The sequence below is a fragment of the Phaethon aethereus genome, assembly GCF_964289735.1.
Source record: "Phaethon aethereus genome assembly, chromosome: 8".
Classification (NCBI taxonomy): domain Eukaryota; kingdom Metazoa; phylum Chordata; class Aves; order Phaethontiformes; family Phaethontidae; genus Phaethon; species Phaethon aethereus.
This window is the reverse complement of record NC_138584.1, coordinates 23,371,942-23,397,840: the sequence shown is the minus strand read 5'-3', so window position 1 is coordinate 23,397,840 and position 25,899 is coordinate 23,371,942. Positions and strand designations below refer to the sequence as shown.

At 44.8% G+C, this 25,899-nt stretch overlaps 1 protein-coding gene across 1 annotated transcript in view; it reads right to left on the bottom strand.

Annotated features, from left to right (window-relative positions):
• The window catches only part of PTPRF (protein tyrosine phosphatase receptor type F), a gene marked incomplete at its 3' end in the record, with an annotated part of 252,384 nt that overhangs the window by 106,191 nt on the left and 120,294 nt on the right, over positions 1 to 25,899 (bottom strand). Inside the window, exon 4 of the mRNA XM_082002833.1 lies at positions 1,082 to 1,270. Within this exon, the coding sequence (XP_081858959.1) occupies positions 1,082 to 1,270 (189 nt within the window). The remainder of the gene's footprint in view (positions 1 to 1,081; positions 1,271 to 25,899) is intronic.

Genomic DNA, 25,899 nt, shown 5'->3' with positions numbered 1-25,899 from the left:
CACCATCAGATTTATGCAGAAGGCTCCTGCTATGGTGACATGTGTCAAGACGTTCACCTTGCTGGGAGGAAAATGGTGTTGCCCTGGCAGCAGCACTCAAAACAAATGGCTTTTGAGTGCCTAGAGATACATCGTGGCCAGGCAAGGCAGTCTGCCTCTTATTTAAGTGCGAGACCTTTCTAGACCAAAGTTGTTCCAGCTCTGTTCCCTTCTGTACTTTGTGTAGGGTACTGTAGGCTTTTCTTTCCCCAGACTAAAGCTGCTGTGTAGCGCTGCTGTGCATTGTTAAATAGCCACTGCAATTCACGCTGGGGAGCTGCACGTCATCAGTGAATAAAGCAATGTTTTATTTTCTTTATCCTCTAATGGGCCCTACAGTCCTGGGAGACCTAACCATGCAGCAGAAAAACAAGAGTTCCTTGCTAAAATGAGTGCATTCTTAGCCACCCACAAGAACTAACCGTCTGTATTTCAAAAGCTAGTATTTGGATTATCAAACAAAAAAATAAAAAATAAATGCATATTTCAAAACTGTGTCCACCTTCTTTTGAAATCCACAGAATTGCTGCTTCTTGGATTTTTCTTTATTCTTGTGGTGTCACATAGCAAGAGTGATAAAGATCTCAACAGAAAGCTGAGCACTGTCTTGCAGAGTCTATGTAAGAAGTGAAGTTGTACATGACCCCTGATTGTAAAATCTCAACCAGTATCTCATTGTCCTCATTTGCACTGTGCTCCCATTAAAAGTATCTCAGACCTGTTGAGTTGGTAGTGAAATGTCTGAGCCTACCAAGGATTTGGGGCAATATCAAGATGGTCTACTGAAGAAGAAATCCAGGTGATGTTCCAAAAGGCACGTCCACTCTAATGTCTCCTTTTAACAAGCCACGATATCCTGCCAGAGAAGATCAGCTCCAAAAACTGTTTTTGTATTGTAAAAGAAACAAGCTCAAATCAAATCGACATTTGGGTTTAGAAATGCATTTCAACATTTCAGGGAAAAAAATAATACCAGCAAAGTGAAGAGAAAAGGGAGGAAGAGTGAGGAGGGGGGAAAGGCTTACTTGCTTTGCTACCTTACCCGAGCGGAGCTGCTTGATTCGCCCATTGCTAGTTGCAGTGTCGACAGGCAGGAAGTCCTTGAACCAGGAGATTTCAGGATCAGGGTTACCACTGGCAGCGCAGAGCATTGTTGCTGTGCGGGCTTTCTCCACCACTTTCAGCTGCGGGCCCATGTCAATGGTCGGGAAGCCAGCTGGGAGGTGGTCTTCTGCAAGAGGGAAAAAAACCACACAAGGTTAAAGAGAAATGTTCGGGCATAGCGATGGGATACAGTTGTAGTGACAGCAGTGCCATGGTACAGCATCTGTGCCTCTGCTGGAAAACAGCAGCCTGACTTCCCTACTGAGAAGGTTTTCAAGCCCTTAAAGCACATTAGACTCTATAATGAGCATTCATTACACCAATAGAAGCTTCCACTAAATTTAACTCCGTTTAAATCAATTGCCTTGGGAAATGTCCATAATTTTCATTGATACGTAAGCTACATCTATTGTTGTTAATAATTCAGTAAAAGCAGGTATTTGCCTTTTTGTGGGAGGACTGAGTTGAAGATAACAGACAAACACAAAGCCAAATAGTTTGAGGCATCTTGAAAAACAACAGCTAAGCAATAAAACCCCTTAGAATGGTCCAGAGAGGCCCATTTTCTCTTTTTTTGACTAGGAACATTCTGTCACACTGGTAGGATAGACTGTAAATCCCTTCCTCATGCCCCCAAATCTGATTCAGAAGGCTTTTAGAAACTAATGAATGTAAAGCTAATGAGCTCTGCTCATGAGCTGCCTTGCCAGACTGTGCTGTGGCAAGATCCTGGTGCAATTTCTGGGCTGCAGAGAGCAACAGAGGTGTGTGAGAAAAGGCCAGTGCACGCTCTGGCATGTCTTACTGCAATACTATAAAACAAAGCACCCCCATAACTGCAAAAACCATTCATCCAGCAGGTATGAAAAGAGTTAATTGGGTTTGCTGCTGCGGAGCACACTCAGGTAGGCTGGGTGGAATACATTAGGCAGCCTTCACTGATAAGCCAAGGCATGCTCCAACATCGTCATTCAATAGCAGCTGCAGAACAGAGCTCATTTACTCATTCTGTGGCAAGATGTACTGTACTCTACTAAGCCTGAACTGCAATCAAAAGGACATACTCTGTCAGAAAAAAAGAACTTGAAGAACATTAAGAAGCTTTTAAAGCACCAGAAACTCAATTATTTTCAGTATGTTTCTTTTTTCCCCTGTTTTAAGGGAACTTGAGCAAACCTTGTTCTTTGGCAAATTCAATTCTGCAAGGCTCCCAGCTCACTGCAATGTTTAAACAAACAAGACCTCAGCATCTTCCCAAGTCCCAGAGGAGTCTGAACTTGCTGCAATCTGATTTTTCCTGCTATCATCACACATCTGGAAGCATACCCCTCACTCCTGACAGGAAGGTACTAGCAACAGGCCACCTTAGGTGTTTCCTTCTACGTGTACTGTCACACCTGCAGCACAAACACAGCCTGTGGTAGCTAATCTTACATATTTCTCCCCAAGAGCTCAGAATTCCCAAGATCCTTGACTTGTTTGCAAACCAAGACTCTGTAGCACAAGGCAACATCTGCTGTAAACAGAACAATGCCCTGGAATATTGTTTTTCTGTTTAGATGAGAGTGGCTATGAAGTATCCAAGGTTTTCTAAAGGAAAAAATTATTCCTGATGCTTATTAAAAGCACAAACTGTATTTTGTCTCCCAGACCGGCCTCCCATGAAAACTCATAATGAGCAAACATAAATGGATTTTTTTTTTTTAAATGAAAGGTACCATGAAAACTAGTTCTTTTTTAATTTGCTTTCCATTGATTTTCAAAGACATAAGGTACATAGAGCTTAACTGGAATCACACCAGAGCTAGCATTCAATAACAAGCAACAGAAGCACTCAATACTGAGCAACCACAATGCATACTCCTACATGGCTGAAAAGAAACAGAAGACAGGTACACACAGAAGTACAGCATACTATAGATTGAAATGCAAAGGAAGGTACACAGGAAAAGCAGTAAACAATGACATTCCCTTGGATCGAGGCCAAGTTTGCCTAAAGTGCAGCACCTTGCTATTTACAGTACTGAAAGCAGGTGTATACTCTGGGGAGGCTGAAACTCTTAGGTGATCTAGTCTAATCACCATGATTACCATTGACAATCTTTTCTGGTTTGTTCAAGATTTTACAAAGAATGCACTGAACTAAGTATCGCCCAGTTTACTTGGTCCAAAGTCTGTGTGGAGGCTTAGCACATAGCTAAAAGGAAATCTGAAACCAGCATTTGTGCAAATCTCTTCCCATCTGCAATGATCCTTTGCCCACTGAAACGAGAGGGATCAGAAAATCCTTCACAGTGACTGATCCACAGGTACATGACCAGCCTGCTGCACTGGAGGTGACTGTTCCATCAAAATTAGCAGTTTATGATGAGCCACAGACCAGCAGAAATTATATGATCTAACCTTGACTTCACTGGGTACAACAGTGAGATGCTGATTACAAAGACCTGGCTGCAAAGCTGCCTCTGCCATACTAGAAATCTTAGATGAAGCCTTTTCTGGACTCCAAAGAGATGTACAGTGCTGCTCCCATCGCATGCACCCCCTGCAAGCCCAAGCTGTTATGGAGCCTGATGGGAATGCTGGCCACTCAACACCTGGACAAAGGGTGACCACCACGTGATGACTCTCAGCCCCCTGACCTTTTGCTGAGCTGGACACGGACAGTCACAGGCAGGTATGCAAGGCTCACGTGGTGCACAGCCTTTTCACTTCTAACTGCACACAAGTCCCAAAACTATAGTGGCAAATGACAGTAGTAGAGAAGTGGCACATCTTCTATAGTCAGAGCCACAGTCTGTTCCCTGGGCTAGCACTGGCACCCGTACAGCCCAGATCCCATGCATGCCTGGAGATTGAAACCTGCCTATCTGCTATAGTCACACCACCACCAAAACTCAAGGACGCAGCGCTGGCATGCCTGCATCTACAAAAACACACGGGCAGCACGGACTTGTGTGATCCCTTGTCAATCAAATGTAGAGGCAACCCTGACTGTGATGAGATGCCAGGGGAAATCTGACAGCCAGTCTCTGATGGCACCTCAGACACAGGTAGGCTGGGGTTCACCTGCTATTAGTTCTAGAGTAACTCCAGGGGACCTGCACAGGGCCAAGGTCACAGTGTCTGAAGCTCAAGGGGAGGAGGAGCACCTTCTCTGGAGGCGGTCCAAGGGCCTCAGGTGCCTATACCAACATGAAATGGGGGACCTCAACTACTGCAGGTCCTCCCCTGGTACTCTGTGGCTCTGGCAGTCCCCCCAAGCCCTGCTTGAGAAGAGTGGCTGTGGAGAAAACCTGAGCTGGTCACAGAGCACAGCCTGGCACTAGCCCACACCTGCCCTGTTAGTAATACTCCTGTAGAGATAACAGGGCTTCGTGCCAGCGTGGCTTGGTGTTTGTGACTTCCCTGGGATGGCGAGGGATGTCTATGTTCAAACACTACAGGCGACGATAGAAGTTCAGAGCTGTTCTTGACTTGCCTTCCCCTCTGGCAAAAGTCTAATTGAGGTCTAATTATGAGGCTCAGTCATGCCTCGGCTCCTTTCAGCCCTCACTAGCTGCACTAACTTGTCTGCACACGGAGCTCATCTGTAATAGCTATCCTCCTATTCATGCCAATATGTGGATACCCTCATTCTAGCAAATGAGTTTGTCAGCACTTGATTTTATTCAAGGATAGCTAGTATGCTTTTAATACACATTAAAACAGGCTATGAATCTGCTTTCAATACACATTAAAACAGGCTATGAATCTGCTTTCAAGTACAGACTATCTAAACCAATTTTTCTTTCTGGGCTTCCAGATACTTTCAAGAAGGGTTGTATCTCAGGTAGGCATTAGGTTAGAGCAAGCAAAATCTAGGCACAAGCAGGAATTTTTTTGGCATTGCAAGCTCTAATTCCCTCCATGGACTACAACAGCAGAAGCAGGAATGACAGGAGAGCAGGAAGAGAAGAGAGCAGCAGGAAGAAAGGAGAAGGAAACAGTGAGAGAGAGAAAAAACCCAAGTGGATTTTGCAATTACAAACTGAAACTCAGAAAATCCATGACCAGGCTGAGGTCTCGCTAGCAGCAGTCACCAAGGAGCCAGGAATGTCCCTCTGGCATCTAGCATGACAGCATGTGCAGAGGATCTCTCATGCTCACTTGACAGCTCCCTTTGCTAATCTCCTTTCTGAGGTGACAGAAATCTAACCCCCTTCTCTTACAGCTCTTTTGTGCCACACATTTCCCATCTTTAAGGGAAAAGCTAAGATAAGAAACCTTTCCCACAGCCCCAAACTGGAGCTGAGACCTCCTTTAGAACAGCCGCAATTATGTAGCTCATTCTCCAGCTCTCCAGAAAACTACCTTTCCTGAGGATGCTGCTGTGAGACACATACCCCTTGGGGCGTCCTTATTTTCTGCATCACTCCAAGTATCAAGTGATGATAAGGGACATGGAGGCAATTGCAATTTATGTCTTATGAGAAGCATGGATCAGCCCCAGCATGGAACAGTATGTGGATAACAGCTGCTTACAGAAAAGGTCTGCAGAGGAGTCTGCGGTGAGCACAGCTGTTGATGGCTGAATCCTGCAGGATTACCCCCAGGATTTTGCTCAAAACTTGTAATCTCTCACAGAACAGAAAAGTTGGAGGGCTTGGCTAACAGGTTCCTAACAGCACAAACCCCGTACAGCACTCACTGGTCTTGCAGCCACACAACTGTGTTTTGGAGGTTGTATCATGACTTGGCACCTGTAAAATCTAGCCCCTTACCACTGTGAACTTCCTTTGTGTCAACGTAAGAAACGGTATTTTAGAAATAATAGTGCAATCTGTAAGCACGTTTATGGGAGTTATTTGTCATATTTCTCTTCCTATAAAAGCCAGGCCTGCTTAGTATCATGAGTCCAATTGTTCAGATTGCTGAGGGAGATAAAAAAAATTATTCCAAATATAATTTGGAAATGGCAAAAAGTAGCTTTTCTATATGTTACAGTTATAGCTGTGAGGGTAAATCTCTTACAATCTATCAAAACCACTGAGCCACTGGAAAGAGTGTTCTCAACTCCTTTCAAGTGAGATATTGGGCCTCATGCCCACACAGGGCTGGAAACTGCTATCTGGGCCACTGGCTCCTGCCAGCCTGCATCAGCTGAGGAACTACCAGCCCAACATCAATTTTAGGGACTCGGTAGGGATGATTAAAACACAAAGTTGCTTTGTTTTCAATTCTGCCAGCTATCTGAAGCCACTCAGGAGTGTGCGGTGTTAGGGACAAGCCAGGAAATGGATTGAGGGCAGAGATCTCTCTGATAAATGTGTTTGACTGCAGTCAGCATTGCACAAGAGCAGGATACACGTATCAAAAGCTATTTCACATGTTTCCTACCCATTCGGTGAGGCAGGCTGGGTTCTCACCCAGTTCAAGTCACCAGGGCTGAACCGGTAAGAGGTAGTGGTTTGACACAATATAACGTAGGATATTGCAGCGGTAACACTCGTCTACTGACGGACTCGTGTTTGATGGATCAACAGAATTACTTTACAGATTTTACAAGCTTCCAAGTCTCCCTTTGAGACTCTGAAATGCATTAGCAAATGCAAAATTATCAGTGCAAGGGCGACAGCCCGGGTAGTCCGCAATATTAACTAATGAAAGATGCAAGCCTGTAAGATCGTAAGCACACCACAATCCAGGACATGTGTTTGCTGAATAAACAGCCCTAATTCCTTCAGCCCAGGTTACACAGCGCGCCTATTCAATTACTGCAAGACAATCAAAAGCAGTCGAGCAATCCAGCAGCCCAGAAGAACGGCATTATTTTACATGATAAGAGAACCCTGACACTGCTCTGTTCAGGTTCAGCTGAAGCTGCACAAAGAGCATTTCATCAGCCATTTTGAGGCAACGCTCTCTTCCTGCATCCGTTTCCTTACGAAAGCCCCACAAGCGGTGCACCAAAATATTATCCGAATTTATGGTCTCCAAAGGCTGCCCAGTGTCAGGCTACTGTCCATGCGGGGAGCGGCGGGAGAAGGACTACGTTTGTGTGTGCTCGCTGCGGGAGCCAAGTCTGATGCAGGCTAATAAATGCCCCATCGACATTGGCACCACCTCGTAATTGCCTAAGGAAAAGGTGGGGCAGTGAAACCAACCTGTTTCAAAGGCAGCAAAGTCTTAATTACTGGGTTAGTCAGTATAAAACAGTTTCAGGCAGGCAGAAAATACAAACAGTCATCTATTGATGACAAGGCTTTTAATGACAAATGTGCCGGTTTTGTATGACATCACACCAACGTGACATGCTGAAGCCGCCTGCTGAAAACGGGGAGAAGGGCGCAGATGAATGGGTGGGTTGGGAAACGAGCTCCAGAAGGACTTCTCTGTGTCATGGTGTAACCACATGAATTACTGCTCAAGAGCTTACAGTAAACAAAGTATTTGCTATCTCTTAGAAAGATCACAGCAGCAGCAGCAGCAAAATAGTTCACAAAAGAAAGAATCCGAGTCAGTTCAAAACAAAGAAAGTACTGTAAGGAAAATTCAAGAAAATACGAGACTAGACATGGCAGAAGAGGATAAACTGTCAGGCAGATTCCCGCCCCGGGGGCTTACGGTGTGGGAGCTCACAGGACCTGCTCATTTCAGAGGTTATGAGTCCATAAAACACCCAATGGAGACAGTGCTACCCTTCAAGTGCCAGAAGGGTGCTGCTAATGTTGTCCGTTCATGGCTGGACAGCAATTACCTCCATTTACAAGCTACTGATACCTTCTCGGTTGTGCAGCTGGCCATCTTTTTATCTCAGAGGGGAGCAGAATGGCTTTACAGAGAGGCGGGTGCTCCCAAGAGCAAGACACGGCAGCATCTCCCAACTGGCTCCAACGCCGGTTCAGCCTGTGCCAAGTCCCAGTGCTGCTTCTCACTGTGCTCCCACATGCGCAGCAGTAAGATAACACATGGTCACTGCAGCAATATGTCACCTCCCCAGGGCTGAGCACCCTGCATTTGCTGTGCACTGGCACCCAGTGCTCCCTCCCACCCAGGGCGCAACCTTGGTTCTCCAGGCCTGATGGGGCACTGCATCCCAGTAGGATGGAACAAATTGTTTCTCCCAGCCCTTAGAGATGCTGTTATCATCCAAACAACCTTCCTTCAGGCCATGTGATGCCTGTCGACATGCCCCAGGAACTGGCCAGGACTAAAGGTGGTGCCACAGATGCAAGGCCAGCCCTCCATTAGGAAATACATCCTCCTTCCCTTTGAGGAGCACTGCAGCATGCCATTACCAAGGCCCTCCAGGATACACCAGACATAGCCACACATCAGCCACAGATACCTCTAAGATTCTCACGGGGTACCTAATCCAGTTTAGATTCAGACTGGGACACAGAAAAGAGCCACAGGCCTAAAGGCACTGATGGAGGCAACAGTTGTTTACTCTCCAGCATGGCTGTCCCCTAAGCACAGCCCAAGGGAAGGCGTGAGAAAGGTCCCTCTGAGGAGACAGTGCACTTTCACCACCATGGCCTTGTGCTTCTCTGATCCAGAGTCTTCATAAACACTGCAAGATCTGCTGAGATGACTGAGTCTAGCCACAGCTTCAGTGGTGAACAGGCAGTGCTCTCTCCTTCACAGATAACTGCTTGTGACCCGTGCTTGATGGAGGGCAACACAAACATGATTAACAGCTGCTGAAGCTGACTCAAAGCAGACCAGAAGTAAGTATTCAGTCACAAACTTGGGCAAATTAAAGGTTTACACCTACAACCCACTGTTTCAGTTCTTAGGTTAGGGATCTTCCTAAGTAATAACAACTTTTGCTCAGTGTATGTTAGCTGTGGAGTCTGCTGTCAGCTAGGAGACCTCAACCCATCCTGGAAGAAAACAATTATTTACACCTTCATCAGATTAGACTGCAACAGTCTGAGACGGCATTTATGAAATCCCTGCTACCACATCATCCTTCAGTCACCCTGGCTACATCTTCTTGCTTCCCATACTGGCTTCCTCGCAATGACAGTGACATTTGCAGTCTTGGTCCTAAACTCAAGGTTTTCTAAGACTGAGGCCCAATATATCTACAAGAGCTAAAAAAATCAAGAAGGAAGATTATAGCAGAAGCTTATCTGCTCAGGCTAAATAATGACCACTGTGCCATAGGGCAGAAACTCTCCAAGCTGGGGACACAGCCTCATAGAGTGGAAGTGTGATGCAAAGCTCCTTAAGAAGTGAGGACCACCCTAGACTTCTTGCTCCAAATCCAAGCCCACTATTCTGCCATGAATGCAGAGCAATGTCCACAGACAACTCAGAGCCAAAGACACATTAAAACAAGGATTTTCCTGAGAGACCAGAGAAACTAGTCATTCACGTTAATGAAGTACTAAGAAGAGCTTAGATTGTACAGCACTGGAAGTCATTTAAGGGTTCAGAAAATAGCACAGCAGAAACTACAGCAAGAAATGTCAAGAATGTGGGTGAGGAAGAAATTGCACACAAGTAAAACAGATCATATCTGCAAGATTCTCTGCCTGAGCAAGCATCCCTTTTTTAACCCTTGTTTGGTGAGAAAAAAGAAAACATTTTTTTATTTTCTCATCCTAAATTACAGCATAATTTCAGGTAGGTAAAAATAGAGTTTTCTGGGTCATATGCAACAGCTGATAAATAAGCCTAGACTCTTTCAACAACTGTTAGTTACAAAAATACTCATAAGCTGGAAGTATGCATTGAAAAAACTCACAGAAGTTCTTTAAATACAATGAATTCAGAAAAGTTTTGCAGCCAGCTATTAAGACTTTATAGTAAAGGAACATGCTGTGCTTTCAGGTAGGACTGTGCTATTTGTTGGTACCAATTGTTGAATATAACTGCCTGTTTTCAAACCATTGTTTCTTTTTAGTATTTTATACTGAGAAATACAACATAACTATTGCCACTGCATGTTTCCTTGTGACAGAATATATAAACACCCTCCCTCTAAAACATACCCCAAACTTCAATCTTTACAGAGAAAAGCGTGGAAATAGCTCTTACTTGTATTCTAAGTCATTTATTAATCCTCTGCATTTTCCATATTACTTCACCTGCACTGATGTGATATGCTATTAGCATTGAGATTCTAATTTTTAAAATGTGCAATCAATAATGCATTTCCATATGCCATTAAATACAACATGTGGTTAAATTAATGGAGCATTTGACTTTTGATCCATGTATGTTTGGTTGCAGTTCAGTGCAGGAAAAAATGCACGAGAACCAAGTTAATCTGACAGCAGAGCTCTCCCACACTTTCTAACATCAAGTTTCAGATTAAAGTGAAGCATTCCTGCTGCCACTCCACTGGAACACTAAATCTGTTCGCTTCCACTTCACAGGCCAGAATGCAAGATTTTCGGTCACTTTATCCCCTACTGAAAAGGCTACAATCTGACTTCTATTTAGCTCCTGCAGCCTGTCTGCATCACTGCAATCCAGTGGCTTCTTGTCCTGTGGTGGAACATCACAGCCTGTCAAAGCAACAGTGGCCAGCAACTCTCAAGCAAAAACTTTAAGATTAGGGATGGGAAAAAGTTGTATGTTTTGACAAAATACTCTGCTGAAAAAGTCTTCTTTCCTAGCAATTGTTCCAGCATGGGAAAGAAAAAGCATTGCCTTTCCTTGCACCTAAGCTACTGAAAAAGGAAGGTATTCAGAAAACATGGAAGAGCAATGACTGTTGACTTTTTAAGGATAATCACTGTGGTGTTACTTGAGAGAAAAAGAACTCCCTCTTGTCTGTCTTTCACCCTCCGCAAAACCCCCAAGCAAAAACTCTTGAGAACTTTCTAAATATTCTGGAAATATTAGCTTGGAAATTGAAATTTAAGATTGTACTGAGGAGGAGCTAGAGAGTCATTAGAAAAAGCATAAATATGCTTCAGTTCTGGTGTTCACAAACTGCCAGTGCTTCTAAAGAAAAACAAAGAATCCCACCCTGGAAGAACGCCCTCCTGAAACACCTCTTTGCTCTCTGATCTCAAAGACTAAACTGAAACTCAAAGGCAACCTCCAAAATCACCAAGCTATGGGATGGAGTGGCTCTGCAATGCCGTGAGAGTTTGAATCCCAAAGCTAGCAATCAAGGCGTGTGGGTGTGGGAAAGGAGGACAAACACAATTCTGACAAAAACAAGGCTCCTCTGCAGGAAACAAGCTGAAAAACACCCACCTTGGTGTTCAACAGCCTCCTCTGCTCTCCACCTCCTCGTATTGCCTCTTCCCTCACCGTATGCCTTTTCTCCAGAACTATCTTTCCCTACTACTCTCAAAAAATTCTCATGCTTGGGGCTCCGTCTGCCATTTCTTTAATTGTAGTGATCTGCATTTTGAGCAAATGCTCAGAAATTATATCAAAATATTTTTAGTAAGTTAGCAAAACGAGTATACAGAACCAGTCCCAGTAAAGGCCAATATAGTAAAACACAGATTAAATTTCTAGTTCAAGGCATTATTTCTTTACAGTGTTAAAAAAGGAAGTAACCTTTAAGAAAATATTCACATATTGGCATCAGGTAGCTCTGACTCTGTGAAAATTTCTGACATACTTCTTCTCAGAGAATTTCTATCTTCACATGAACAATAACTGTGAAATTTCAATGCACTTGTTCTATTGCAGCCAGGTCAGGCATAGAGGGTCTGCAGGCATGGAAATCACTTGAGAATTCTAAGGAGGACTTTAATTTAATCTGAACTCCAGACAGATCAATGATACAGCAAATCACTGCTTTCCATTCAGAAGTTTTAAAATACTCTATCACAGAAAACATCTTGAGATACGGGTAACTAACTTCATTTACTTGGTAGGGAAGTGACTTCTTATAAAGGGGAAAAGACCAGAGTCAAGGACAGAAATATTCTCTCACTATGAGTTTTATGCCTCCCACACTTTCTAGAAGATCCATTCATTGCACTGGCTCCAACATGACTTTGGATGGAGACTCTGGTTACCTTAACAGTCTTTCAGAGATCATATGAAGTAGAAAGGCCCCCAGCAAAAGACCCATAGCAAGCCAAGGGCAATATGCAAACATAAATAAGACATTGTTGCCAGATAAGTGATGGTTTTTAATGCTGGCATGATGTAATTGATCAGAGTTTAACAGAGGACATACTCTTCTTTTTACAGATAGCAAGTGTTGCAGAGGCTCAACATCCTATTTACTGCTTTGCCACAACACCCATCTTTTCAGAAAGATGTGCAGTAGAAGGAGTGACTGACAATTTCAGCCAAGGCTTTAAACAAATCCCCAGTGCAGGCCCTCATGAATTAAAGAGCACGCAACAGATACATGGAAAGCTGGCAGTGAAACCACATCAAGGCCAAGTGGATTAAAAAAAAGAGGTACCTCTTGGCTCCTGTGGTACTCATCTTAATATAAACCAAATGCAGCTGAAATTCCTTTGCTGTTCAAGGAAAATGCATTGCCTAACATTAGATGTATTTGCTGGTAGTCAAAGGTTCATTTACCAAATGACCACTAGAGAAATTGTGGGTTTCCCCACCCCTCTTTGGCACGTGAGCACAAGGAGTGCTGCAGATCTTGGTGGCATGGGACGACTCCTTCCCAGATGGAAGGTTGCATTTTCCTTAAGTATGGTCCCTACCTTTTCTCCCAAAACATTACATCTACCAGATGCAGACAAAGAAAGCTAAACAGACACATGGATTTGGCAAGCTTCAGCTTCACTATGCTGGAAAATTAACCTAAGGAAAGCTTTAAAAGGATTTTTTCCCCCTCTTGAAAATGGAGAATAGCTGAAGTTTTAAAGACGATCTGCTATTTTTCCACTTCAGTGTAATTCCAGGTTTCTTTAGCAAGATCCCTGCGCTAGCTCCACACACTAGTGGTTGAGAGGAGCAGTCCTCACAGTGGCTGTTGAGGTTTCCTTATTTCTTTTTCTTTCTCAAATGGGAAATCACAGAAAAGGGGGAAATAAAGTTGCCACTGTGGACTTCCCAGGACCCTCTCATGCAATAAAGCCAAGGTTCAGGCTAAACAGAATTGAGAACAGCTACGAGGGGACATCATGCTCTTGCCCTGTGTGAGTTCTGTTTCATTCCTGACTGACTGGCAGGCAGCATTCGACAGACAGGGGCTAAAGCACCATGAGGTTGCAGGTCTCAGAAAATGATTACAGGGGAATTGAGTACATGAATTGGTTTGTCTTCCTTGCTCTGAACCATCTTTCCTTCCGCCCCTCACATATACACATGGCTACAAGTGTTCCTGCCAGACCTGTTTCAGTGTTTCGATGCAAGGTACACAGAGTCTGGCTTGCAAGAGGAGGCTGTTCCTACAGGACTCTCAAGGCCCACCTTTCCTTAAAATCCTCAGATGTTTACACCAAGAGCTTTACAACATGGGTGATGGTACTGTGTTTTCCATTTCCTGGTGCGTACACAGCAGTCAGCCCTGTGGCGGGACGTGGCACCTCCACCCTGCTCTGCAGGTATGTGCAGGGGTGGCTGGCTGGCCATGGCCGAGTAGTCCCGCATATTTTCCCACGTTGTCAGCACGGAGGTGTTGCATTTCGAGCCACACGGTCACAGTATGCGCTTTTGCTGCTGCTGCCAACTCGGGAAACCGCTGCCGCCTCTTTCTTTAACCCAGCTCAGGTTAGACCAGATTTTCCGGTATAGATAACAATTGCACTGTTTACATTTCATACACCTAAAGGGAAGACACCCTAGCTTTGCTGAAGCAGATGTCTTAGAAGGAGGCTCAAAGACTAAAACGCATGTAAATGCCACAGCAGCCTCTCTGACCTGCTCCAGCATGGCCCAGGTGACTTTGTCTGCACAGACTGCCCAAGCAGCTGACACACACTGAGCTGCTCACTGCAAGGTGTCAGAAACGATAAAGCAATACCATGGTTTGATTTACTGCCAGGCAAACACTGGCTGGCAGCGACCACACACGGAGAGGTCAGGCAGCACCGTCCTTTATTAGCATGTCAACGATTGCTGCGCTAACACACTCACAGATTCCCAACGTTGGAAACACAAGCATGCTTGTGTATAACTAATTGGAAATAGGCCCTGAATTCCTAATAACCAAAGTTATGGTCCCTGGGATTTATGCCAAATTAAAGACAATTAATTTTCCTCTCTTGATTATTACACACCTTAATAGCTCTGTCCTTGAGTCAGTTCCATCCTTGATGTGCAGAGCCCTTTAGCTCAGTCTCTAAAATTTGATGTGCATGAAGACCAGTTAATAAGAAAGTTCCAAATCAAATCCAAGTTACTGTATCAAAATCTCTCATGTTTTACAACAGTGAAGAAAACAAATTGGATTCAAAGTCTATTTCAGATCCTAGATTATAAAGGCATTTGCTGCATAGCCTCTGCACTCTAGTCTTTAGAGGCCTTAAACAATTCCACGTTTCCCTTTAAGATTTTTTTTTAAATATCACATGGCAGTATATACAGATAATCAGGATTGTTTTCATTAAATGATTTCAGCAAAGTTCACTGGCTTTATTTGATATACAAAAGACTATTTAACCTTCTCCCAAGATACTCTACTGATGTAATTACAAGCAAGAGATGAGGCACAGCTCTCCCAGCTGCAACCACTAACAGGAAAGAAAACTTTCTGCTAAGCAGAGGCCACTGTAAGTCTTTCCTAGAGGATGTAAGAGGCAGGTATCTCCTTGCAGATAAGAATACTGTGAATCTTTATTTGCCCAGCTCGGTATACAGGCCACTGGCGTAAGGACCATTCAGCTAGAGGGAAAGTTAAGAGGGAGCACGTGTTTAAGGTAAAATAACTGCTGGCACTCCTGTTGAGGGCATCCTTCACGTACGAAGTAAACAAGTCCCCTTTCAGAGCATCAACAGCAAACCTGCAGCAGGGCATACTCTACTGTGGCTCGAAGACACAGCTGTGATTTTCAGAGCTGACGGGGGCTCCCACCACAAGCTTGCCTGGGACACAAGAGGACACGCTTGCCAAGGACAGAATTGGAATTGGCTGAATCTCAGCTGCTCGCTTTACTGAGCTGACAACCAACACAAAATGCCAGGAAGAGACACCCTGCACAATGAGTCTCTGATGTTGGAGATGATCACAGGGGCCTCAGACTCCTTGGGAAAACATAATCTTTCCTTCCAGACAGGGATTTTTAGATCCATGACCTGCCTGAGGGAAGACAAAGTAGGCCCTCATCCTATCTGTGAAAACCAACACAGTCCCAGTCTTCTCCAGACAACGCTCAGTCTCCTTGTGACCAGCCCCGTGTCTCAGCAGCTGAAGGAAGATCTTACGGGTTTGTCTAGGAGACAGAAATGGCAGGGAAACCACAGACCCATGCAATTTGAGCCACCTGCTCCCGAGGCTTGTGCACAGTGGATGAGGCTCTTCCAGCAGACAGTCAGCTGTTGGGATTTTCACCACATCTCCCCCACAGCAAACCCAAGGCCAATCTCTGCAGAGCCCATACAGAGGAAATGATTCCCTGTGACAAGTAGGAGGGGAATGTCCCAAACAAAGCCATGAATGTTGCCATGTGAGAGCTGAAAATCCAAGTTTCATACTGCCTGTTGAGTCCTCGATCCAAGGCTAATACGATTCTCCAAAGCATTTCACTCCCTAGGTTTCTTCTAATTCTCTCTTTCTGCTCAACTCTGCTCAGTGACATACCCAATTCCATGCCTTGAGACAAAAAGGTGCATCCTAAAAGAATGGAGACACTGGAAAGAGCTGGGGAGAGGAAATCTCTAAAATAATGTGAGGCAGGGAGAGCAAGAAAAATTCCCCTCAATTTGTGGCTCATGAACAACCCTAGTCTGCTACAGAACGGCAAATAAACACAAGTTCACCTTCCCACATATGCAAGCAAACCAGAAAAATAAATGAAGCAAGTGAAAACACAGTTTTTATTTGGTACCATGAGACAACATTACACTGGATAGTCTACAAATTTTTTCCAGAGACATCAGAAAGACCTTGGATTAAAACACCTGAGAAACCCTGGTTTGGGAAATAGGTCTCTACCAGCCTCGGAAACTGGGCTGCCACGTGCACAAACTTTGGGCCCAGACCTTGACACACTGAGAACAAAGGCAAAAGATTGATTCTTCCCAGCAAACCACCTGCAAATAGAATAAACAGCATCATCTTACATTTACGCTGAGAATATAAATTAAATTATCAAGTAGATTTTGATCATGAAGTGACCTTTAGAAATGATGGCGAGAAGAAAACATTAGCGACCATATTTGCTCTGATATAGACCCCTCCTGAAGGGAACTTTGTGTGCAAAATATTATTGCTAATTTTATTTCACATTTTCAAACTGCTTTTAAGAATTTAAGATGACTCTTATTTTATAATTTTTTCATAGACAAGCTTTGCTGCCTTTTTTCCTCATATAAGCACAAATTGGGAAACGTACTGTAGCTGAACTTAAAAGAACTGGACAATTTTATGATGTTTAATAACATTTGTAGCTATACAGGCTAAAAGGGTAATGAAATCTCATGTTCTGGTGCTTAAGTTATTCTCTTCCTCTTGTCCCACATGCCAAACTGTGGAAATAGTTCATGTCAACATGGGAAAGAGAAAGCACATTCTCCTCGGAGACACCCGCAGAGGCTGGCTATGGCTGGAGGTCAGAGTCACAGCCAGCCAAACTCATGGCAAACTGCTGTGCCCTGCAAGCTCTTCTCACTCAACTCACATCAACATACTAACAATTACGGCATTCGTCGCACAAATCTTGGAGTTTTCAAATGAAAGTGGGCTTTTCTTCCTTCCTGGCTTAAGCAGGGTTATGGAAAGACTGCCAAAAATTACACCTGGTTTATGGCTTCAACAACCACTTTTTCCTTTGGCGCTCTCATCGTACCTTGCTGCTTCCGCACTTATATAAAACTGCAGAGATTATGCAGGATTCATGTCTGCCTTGTGACAAGCTCTTTCAAAAGTCAATACCATTTAGAATCTGCTTTGACCTTGCATTTAGACAGACATAATACCATGTAGGGCTCCATCCTGCACACAAACTCCCTTATTGAAGCATCAAGAAGGGTTTTGACTGCTAATGCTTTCTCTTTGCAAGTGAGGCCTGATTGCCTAAAGCTCAAATTAGGGCAGGCTTGCGCTTTCAAAATTTCGTAACCTCTTATGGTAGCAACCTTTATTTATTTACTTGGGAAAAAGAAAAAAAAATCCAATCATTGATACAGCTTAATCATTGAACTGTAGATCATGAACCATCCGTTAAAATTATCTGTAAGTCATTTCACCCTTGCAAAGGTTTCAGACACTGAATGGCCCCTGGCCTCTTATTCTTTTGCCTTTCGTATCTGATATTCTAATTAGAAGCCTGAACTATCTACTATGTTATAAGGGGTGCCACAGAGAACAAGGTGGCAGTCGGGTTGTACCAGTAGTCCTTTACGAAGCTCAGAACATCACAGCACAGCAGGTCTTAAATTCCTGCAGTTTTTCCACTTTCCACATGCCCAGTTTCAATTCTCTGTTGGCTGCACTTTTATTCCACTGCCTAAATGCATCTAGCCCAAACCTCTTCACTCCAGTGGCCCTATGTCTCTCTCTGCAATCCAGTTTTTTTTGAACAGTGGCCCAGCCAACCTTTGACAGCCTGTCCCTCAGGAACACACTTCTGCTTTGTGAAACTCTCCTGCTCTGAGGGATGGCATTTCTTCTGGCTTTGTCCCTTTTCAGACTGGTCTTTCTAGCATATTTATCCACTTATGTGACACCACCTACATCAAATACCAGCAGTGTGTAATGGAAAAAAGCATAAACAATATTGTCCAGTCCCAACCATCTGCCTGTAAAACTCAGTATTCCTGCAACTGGCTGTCTCATTATTGGCTGTATCTTAGTCAACAAAACAAAAAGACTGAAATCTCATGTATCATCACTACCTCAACTGGCAGGAAACACAAAAGTTTCCATATCTATGCACAAGAGGCAGAGAGCAGCTCCTTCCCTTGAGCTGCTCAACTGGCCCCATGGCTGCAGGGATGGAAAGCTTCCATGTCCCTGTCTGCCAGTTTCAGGAAGGATGGAGCCCTTTGGTGGAACACAGGAGAACACGATTTTTTATAGCACCTGGAACTAAGCAGAGGTGTAAAGAAAAGTACAAGCAGGCAGGGAGAAATTAATTGCGTTTGAGGGCTTGGAGATATCCTGGGTGCCGAGAGTGCCCTCCACTGCTCACTGGGGTCATGCATGTTCCCGCGCATCTCCCAGCTGTTGTGAAAAAATTTGCTCTTCCTAGTGCAGAGCAGAGAGATGGCAGAACACTTTGAGTGTTTCAAGCAGGTTGCAACAGGCTGTGGCTCTGGTGGGACAGGTTTGTCAGCACCACCTGACCTGCCTTTGCTGACAACTACCTGCAGGCTGATCTGCTGAACAGGAGGAGGTGCAGAGGTCTGGGCAAGGGAGCTGGTCCCCCGCATGCCCCAGGGCTGAGGAGATCGAGTAAAGCCAACTGGTTGCCGGCACTTTGGCTTGCCTGGGTTTCTATTAGAATTGGACTAAGTGAGCTGATCAGCTGAATGATGAGTACAATTTGTCAAGCTGACTGCAAAGCATGCCCTGTCCCCCCTTGCCATGGTACAGAGGTGCCAGAGCCTCTCTTTGCAATGCGTGTGCTGCAATCCCGTCTGCTGCCACTTTGTGAAAAGCTTCTCATACACTTGCCCATTTGCAAGCCGCATGCAGCACAAGGCATCGCTGCAAACTCATAATTAAATTCATTACTCCATACAATTTTAAGCCATTCTTCAAATAATTACAGTAATTTGATAAGCAGAAATCACATAAACCTGCTGCAGTTTTATCTCTCCCATTTGCTGTCTGAAGGAAAACGTGTGAGTAATTAGTCGGATGATAACAGTCCGGGTTACGCAAGCAAAACAAAATTAGTATGATCTTTACTCAAAAAAAAATTAAAATAAAATGAAACCAATGACACCTTAGGCAGCGTGGGGTGGGAGTGAGGGGAACAGCAACAGCCAAAGGGAATGCAAGGAAGGATGCTGCGCTGGCCACGCTCCCCACGCCCACTGCAGAGGTGGGATGCTCCCGGGAGCAGCCGACCTGCAGCTATTGCTCCTCTCTCCTGGGAAAGTCACGTCAGGTAACCTTGGTAACTCCGAGGCCCAGCGAAGGCAGGCGAGAGCTTCCTGCAATATTCACGGGACCATGACAGAACATTCATTAGCGCTCTAATGTCAGGAGGAATCAGCAGCCCGGGCGGCCATGCCGCCCCACTCTGCTTGTCACCTTGTTTATGAGGTTCCTGACCTTTCCAGCTACGAAGTGGGCAAGTCGACAAACTGCAGCTGGTGGCACGCTGAGGCACGGGGAGGAAATAGCAGTGAAAAATTCACGCCTGCTGACTTCTCCGGTGAGCTCAAACTCTCAAATTGAGAACTGGGGAATGAACAACACGCACTGTCTCTCACAGGCCCTGGCTGTCCTTTGGGCTCACCTGCCTTCCAGGCTGCCGAGGCACCTCCAAGCAGATGCAAATCCACCGCAGGCATGAACACCGCAAAATGCCAGGAGACTCACCGTGGTGTGGCCCCAAGGACTGTGGCAGCACCCCGCTTTGCAGCAGGGGCAAACAGAGATAAAAAGAGGTGGAACTGGAGGCTATGAATATGTCATGATGGCACAGACCCCAAGTCCCTTGAGTGCCTTGTGTCCTGCTCCATCCACAGGACCACAAATTCAGAGCTGGAGATGGCCGAAGTCCTATCTGCACAGCCACAGACTCTCTGATCCCTACCAAACAACATTAGATGACTGAAGAGTTAAAAAACCCAAAAGGGCCAGGAATGAGTTTTGCTAGAGACAAGGAAACATGGTGTACGCTAGGCTGAAATAGAAACTGGCCACAAGATCAATAAAGAGGAGAAGGCCAGAGCTGTGGTTACTCTGGTGCTTGGATTAAGAGCTTCATCGGATTTCTGCAATCAGATCTGATGATCCCACTGAAGGAACAAAGGGAAGGCTCTAGGCCCTCATTTCACAGACGAGTGAATGAAGAGTCATCAATTTTCTGAAAGTGACTTTATGCCTCGTTAAGACCCAACTAAATTATATACAAGATGACTTCCAAGTAATGGAAAAATGAATCTGCAGACAGTCCTTTTCTTTTATTTTTTTTTTTTTTTAATTTTTTTTCTTTTCTTTTCTTTCCTTAAGGATGTGTCTTCAACCAGCCTGAAACCAAACACTTGTTTCAGGGAGAAAAATTCCCATTGCTACAGGGAATTTCATTTCAAAATGAGCACTTCAGTTTTAAATGCAGCTGCACCTTTCACGCTCCTTCCCCTAGAGCTTGAAGCACCCTGGCCAAGAAAAGCGATTCAAGTCCTAAGCACCACACATAATAAGCGATTTACGAACTCAAGCAAGATTAGTTTTAAATACCACACTTTCCAGAGGAATCAATCTCAATGCGGCAGCTCCACAGATATTTAGGTTTTTTTTAAAAAAAGAAAGATCTTGAAATGAAAGAAATTTCACATCCTTAATTTGGATATAAAAAAAAAAGAGTTTGCAGAATAAGCAAGGTCAATGCAACATAAAAAAGGAGGAAACAATACACTGGGACAAAACACCACACATTCTTTCAGCATGTATTTTACCAGCTGCAAAAATCAGAGTCAATTATGAGTGCATGAAAGAAAAAATGTATCACAGAGGCTGCACCTCCTTCCACCACATGACCTGTGACCCTCAACGAGGTGCTGGGGCTGACCAGATGGCTGCCGAGGTGCTGGCACGGCTCTGCTGCTGCCCTCCATCCCTGGAGCCACACACCACGCTGGGGACAGGCCTCATCTCTTCATTGTGAAGCTGATTCGAAACTGGCGCAGGTAGGATGATGGATTCACCACTGCTTGGGATCTTACAGAGGAGATTAAAAAAATTATAAAGACACTTCTCCAGTCTGATGGAGAAGCTGCATCACTGGTGCATGCGTGCAGAAAAGGGAGTTCGGGGTTGTGGGCCTGAGGGTGCTGCCTGGTTTGGGAAGCCAAACTGCCGAGCTCCAGCACCCGCCTCGCTGAGCGGGCCGGAGGCAGGAGTGGATGTTTTGTGTTGCCCCCAGCACACACGTAACAGCTGCAACAAGACAACTTCTAATCAATTCCCATAGCCCAGGGCTTCAGACAACTGTCTGCTTTAAGTCAGGGAGGAATTTTATTTGCAGTATGTCCGTGGTTTTGCTGCTTTCCCAGCTTTCCTTGAAGCAGCAGGGAGCAGTTATAGGTATACCATAGGCTGGGGAGTTGAGGGTTGCAAAAGGAATGATCTCACAAAATCGCCACAAAGCTCGGGGATCGGAAATACTAATGGACCTCTGGGGAGAGAAAGAGGACAAGGACCAGGGGAGAGGGGAGGAAGGGCTGCCTCCCCACTTAGGCAGCCCAGTGCAGCTTGCAGGGATGGCACTCGCAAACACCCTTGCAAACACCCCCCTTGCTTTGTGGGGGTGTCGTTGTCAGCGGCTCCCCCGAGAGTCCCACTCTCCAGTGTGCCTGGGGTGGGTTTCCTGTGAAATGAGATGCCCATGTGTATCGCAGGACTATCTGGTGACTGCCCAAGATGTAAGGACGCTGGGACAGACAAGCTAATCTCCCTTCTGATCTCACACTTCAGAAATATCAGGATTCTGCTGACACAGCAAATGTGGCAGCAAACTCTGGTATTTCAGCTGTGGGTTTCCACTAGGGTCTGTAAGCAATATGAACAAATTGGGCAGCAGGAAACAACTGCTGCTATTTTGTCTGCTTCAACCAGATCTGATCTTGTGTCCCTGCCAGAAAAATGTTAAAAGCCCCAGCTCAGGTGACAGCAGCGAGTCCCCGGCAGCCCCGGGACAGGGCAATGCTGCCGCAGCCTCACAAGGTGCTGGCCCTGCCACTGTGGCTGCTGCCAGGCCAGCGGGGCAGCTGGCAGAGCACGGCAAGCCTGCGGCGCTCCAGACGTTTGTCACAATTATCGGGGATTTACGAGGACAGGGATCCTGTCAGTTGTCTGTAATTTCACTCTGAATGATACCTCTCTCTGTAGGCAACAGTGTCTGAATTAAGCCACCTTGGAGGGAGAAAGGGAGATGTCCCCACTGAATGCCTCTTTGACAGACACATCACCTAAGCAAGCTCTTCTGCTCAGTTCTCAAACACCCGCTGGGGCCTAGGAGGAAGTTAGTGTCCACAAAACCCAGCCCAGCAGCACGTCTCACAGCGTTGGATGGCTGCTGGGCACCAAAGACCGAGCCCAGCTCGCTGCAAGCTGGCACATGCCCCATCTTGGCTACGCTGTGCATGTGCGCCAGTACTAAAACCAAACGAAGAGCACAGGGATCTGCATTAGCAGATTGGCTTTGCACAGGATTGGCAACTGCAGCTACTAGAAACGGTTGCCCATACAAATCTCCAGGCCAGCAAAAGCAGCACCCCAAAAGCATAGCACAAAACACTTTAAAGAGGAGGGATACCACGTGGTAACAGACACCTTTAATTGAAATGCTACCGGCAGCTGTCCCACATATATACATCCAAAAACCACAGTGCCCTGCTTCAATTTGCCTAATACCAGTTTTGTACTACAGCAACACAGCAAGTGCTTTGCTCCCATTGCTAATTACAAAGACTTAGCTCTTGAAATGATACCTGATTGCAGGCAATGATTTTTGCTAATGTAACAGCTCATCTTTTCATACCTGAAACTCTGCAAGAAGGAAGTTCTCCAGGGGGGACTACATAATGTAGTAGGAGGCATGCCATGCACCTCTTTCTACGAAACTATAATCCTAAGGCTTCACAGTTCACACAGTTCCACTTAATTGTACTACAGAGGCACTTTTCGCACTAGCAGAAATTGTACAATTCATTTCATAATCATCAAAAATCTTTTTAAGTAGGTGTTTTTAACAGTTGTACTAGATTTTCTAACATGTTTCTTATATGGTATCACAGTAATTCTTTCTGCAGGGCTACATACTGAGGAACAGAATGGTACCACTATTGCTGCTCTTTGCACCATTAAACTTCTATCTTTTAAAGCAACCAATTCTTGATAATTCATGTTTAACTTTTCATAGATGGTTATATGAATTCTTACACCCATTATTTCATGTGCGTTTTCAACAGTCCTGAGTTTCAAGAGGACATCAGTATCACTATAACCTCCCATGGGATACTCATTTGGGGACATTAATTTTGAATGTCCTACAGCACCTACAGCAAAACCAAATTCCACAGATTGTATTTCAGTGGTATGTATCTACCCAGAGAGACTGGCCAGTGACTGCATATTTATGACTGTAATCAACTGCCCTGTTTTCAAGTGGAAGAACCACCTTGTACAGGGTGCTGACTACAGAGAAATTTTGAAGGGAATCTGAAGTCAAATAAATATGTATTTTGGAGATAACAGAGAGAAGGTTGTACACTCACAGCTTTCCTAGAAAACTGGATCTTAAAGCATTCTAGTTGAATTCTCCATTTAGTAACCTGTATTTGAGTACTACTTAGAGATTGTCTGGCTATATTTAAAAATAATCACGACAACCCGTTTGTTGAAGTTGAAGGAGCTCCAGAGCATCCCTGGCAGACAGAGCTTATAAACTGCAGCAGGGATGTGGAGAAAGCTTGTGGAGTTCACAGTGCAGGAGAGGGAAAACTGCTATGCCGAGGCAGCATACGCAGCTTATTAAACCCTGCAGGTCCAAAGAGAGTGGGCAGGATTGCAAGTCCTGAGTAATGCATAGCTCTGCACGAACAGGATTTTCATACATGCTGCTGCCGAGCACAGCTTCTGCCCGTCACTGCTGGGTGTCTACAATAAAGCTGCTGCCTACTCCCCATGCAGAACATCTTCAAATGCCCAGGGAAAACTGCTGTCCACTATGCTGATAAGGATGCTTAGGCTGTGGTTACAGTAGATCTTTGCAAGTGTTATGAGGTGGTCTATTAAAAAAAAAAAAAAAAAAAAGTCAGTCAAGTGCATGCTGTCTTTACAGACAGATTTTCTTTTTCAAATTTCACTTGAGTTGCATATGTCTCTGTAAGAGCCATTCTTTTTGAAGCATCCTGGCTTTGACAACCATAGTCCAGACATCAACATTTCAAACAATTCGGCCACCACAGAAATTTGTGCTAATGAGGAAACGTGCCAGTGTACTGTATCATTTTGCATGGGAGCAGGAGGGAGAGGAGAAGAGATGTAGAAGGTGTAAGCAAGGCAGCAACTGAAGGAAGAACTTATAAGGATGCACAGGCTGGGCCAGGTGGGCTCCTGCAAGCTTAAAGCCCACAAGAGTCTCTAAAACGCTCTTCAGCTCAGAAGGTGGAAACAACCATAGCTGCCAGTTTGCTCCACAGGCTCTTTGCTGTGGTACTAGACTGGATGGGAGCACAATTGACTGGACTGGTTTGCCAAGTCCTAAAACATCTCTCTGGAGAGAAAGAGTCTAACTAAGCACGAAGGTGAAGTAACATGGCAGTTACACCATCCCAATGACTGCACACAGGTGAGCTATGGGATGCAGTGATGCCAGTGATGAGGTAGAAGGTCTCAATACAAACGCAACTGTTCCCATCCCCCCCAACAATTATGCGCATCACATACACATACCAGAAAGCGTTAAAGAAATGTAGACAGAGGCAAAAAGTAATAGCGTCCCCGCCACTAGTTTTTTATTTTGTTTTGTTTTGAATCTTGGGGAAAAAAGGGCAAAGACTTATGGTCAGGTAACTTTACGAGGATAGTATAAAGAAGAAAGGAATTTCATTTGTTTCATCTAAACACCTCTGGGCAGAGCTGGCATTAGACTGAAGTATGCCACATGCCTCCATGGGGAAAAAAGCAGATGGTGATGATAAGAGGACGAATATTTCTGCTTCCTGTCTCCGAGTGCTCCATTTATTCTTAACTAGCTGTTTCCTGCTCAGTGCAGCAGATATTGCTCCTCCCCAAGCACAGCCACCAAACCTAAACATAGTGGCAAGTTCAGATTCTCGGCCCACTGGGGTCTGGGTCTCAGTTTCACAAAGTGTGAAAATGACCCTAACGTCTTTCTGTGTTTTCTAGCTATAGTTACAAGTAACAGGAGACACACAATAATTTAATGAAAATAGCTTGCTAATGAATAATGACCATAGGAGAAATGGTGAACTTCATGTTCTTACCTAAAAATAGAACAGTGACATGATTAGTTATGAGCCATTTCCAGAGGAAAAAGAGAGATAGCAAAATCCATACCTGACAATTGTGCTTACTGACATGCCAAACAAGGCAGTTACTGTCAGATAACCTGAGAACAATCCTGCTAGCATGGGCCAAGCTTAGTCCACAGCAGTGCTCCTAGAGGCCCCTAACTCAGGTGAGAAGAGGTGCTTCCACTAATGGAGTATGACTGGCCGTAGGAGCTGATGAACAAAAGTTATGTTGCTTGTACCATCTGTTACCTGTCAGCTTTTCCACAGAGTTTTTTCTTCAGTGTGTAACTGGCCAAGCTGGAGGATGGATGCTTTAGTTTCGTTAAACCTTTAGTTTATGCCAGATATGCTGGCAGTTCTGTACCATATTTTTGTTTCCTCCTAACTGACAGTTGAGGAAATTTGACAGCATTTTCTATCAGCTGTGGCATTGCAGCTACATCCTTTCCCACTCTCAGGGCTGCCAATTTCTCAACAGCAACCTTGAGAAAGATTCCT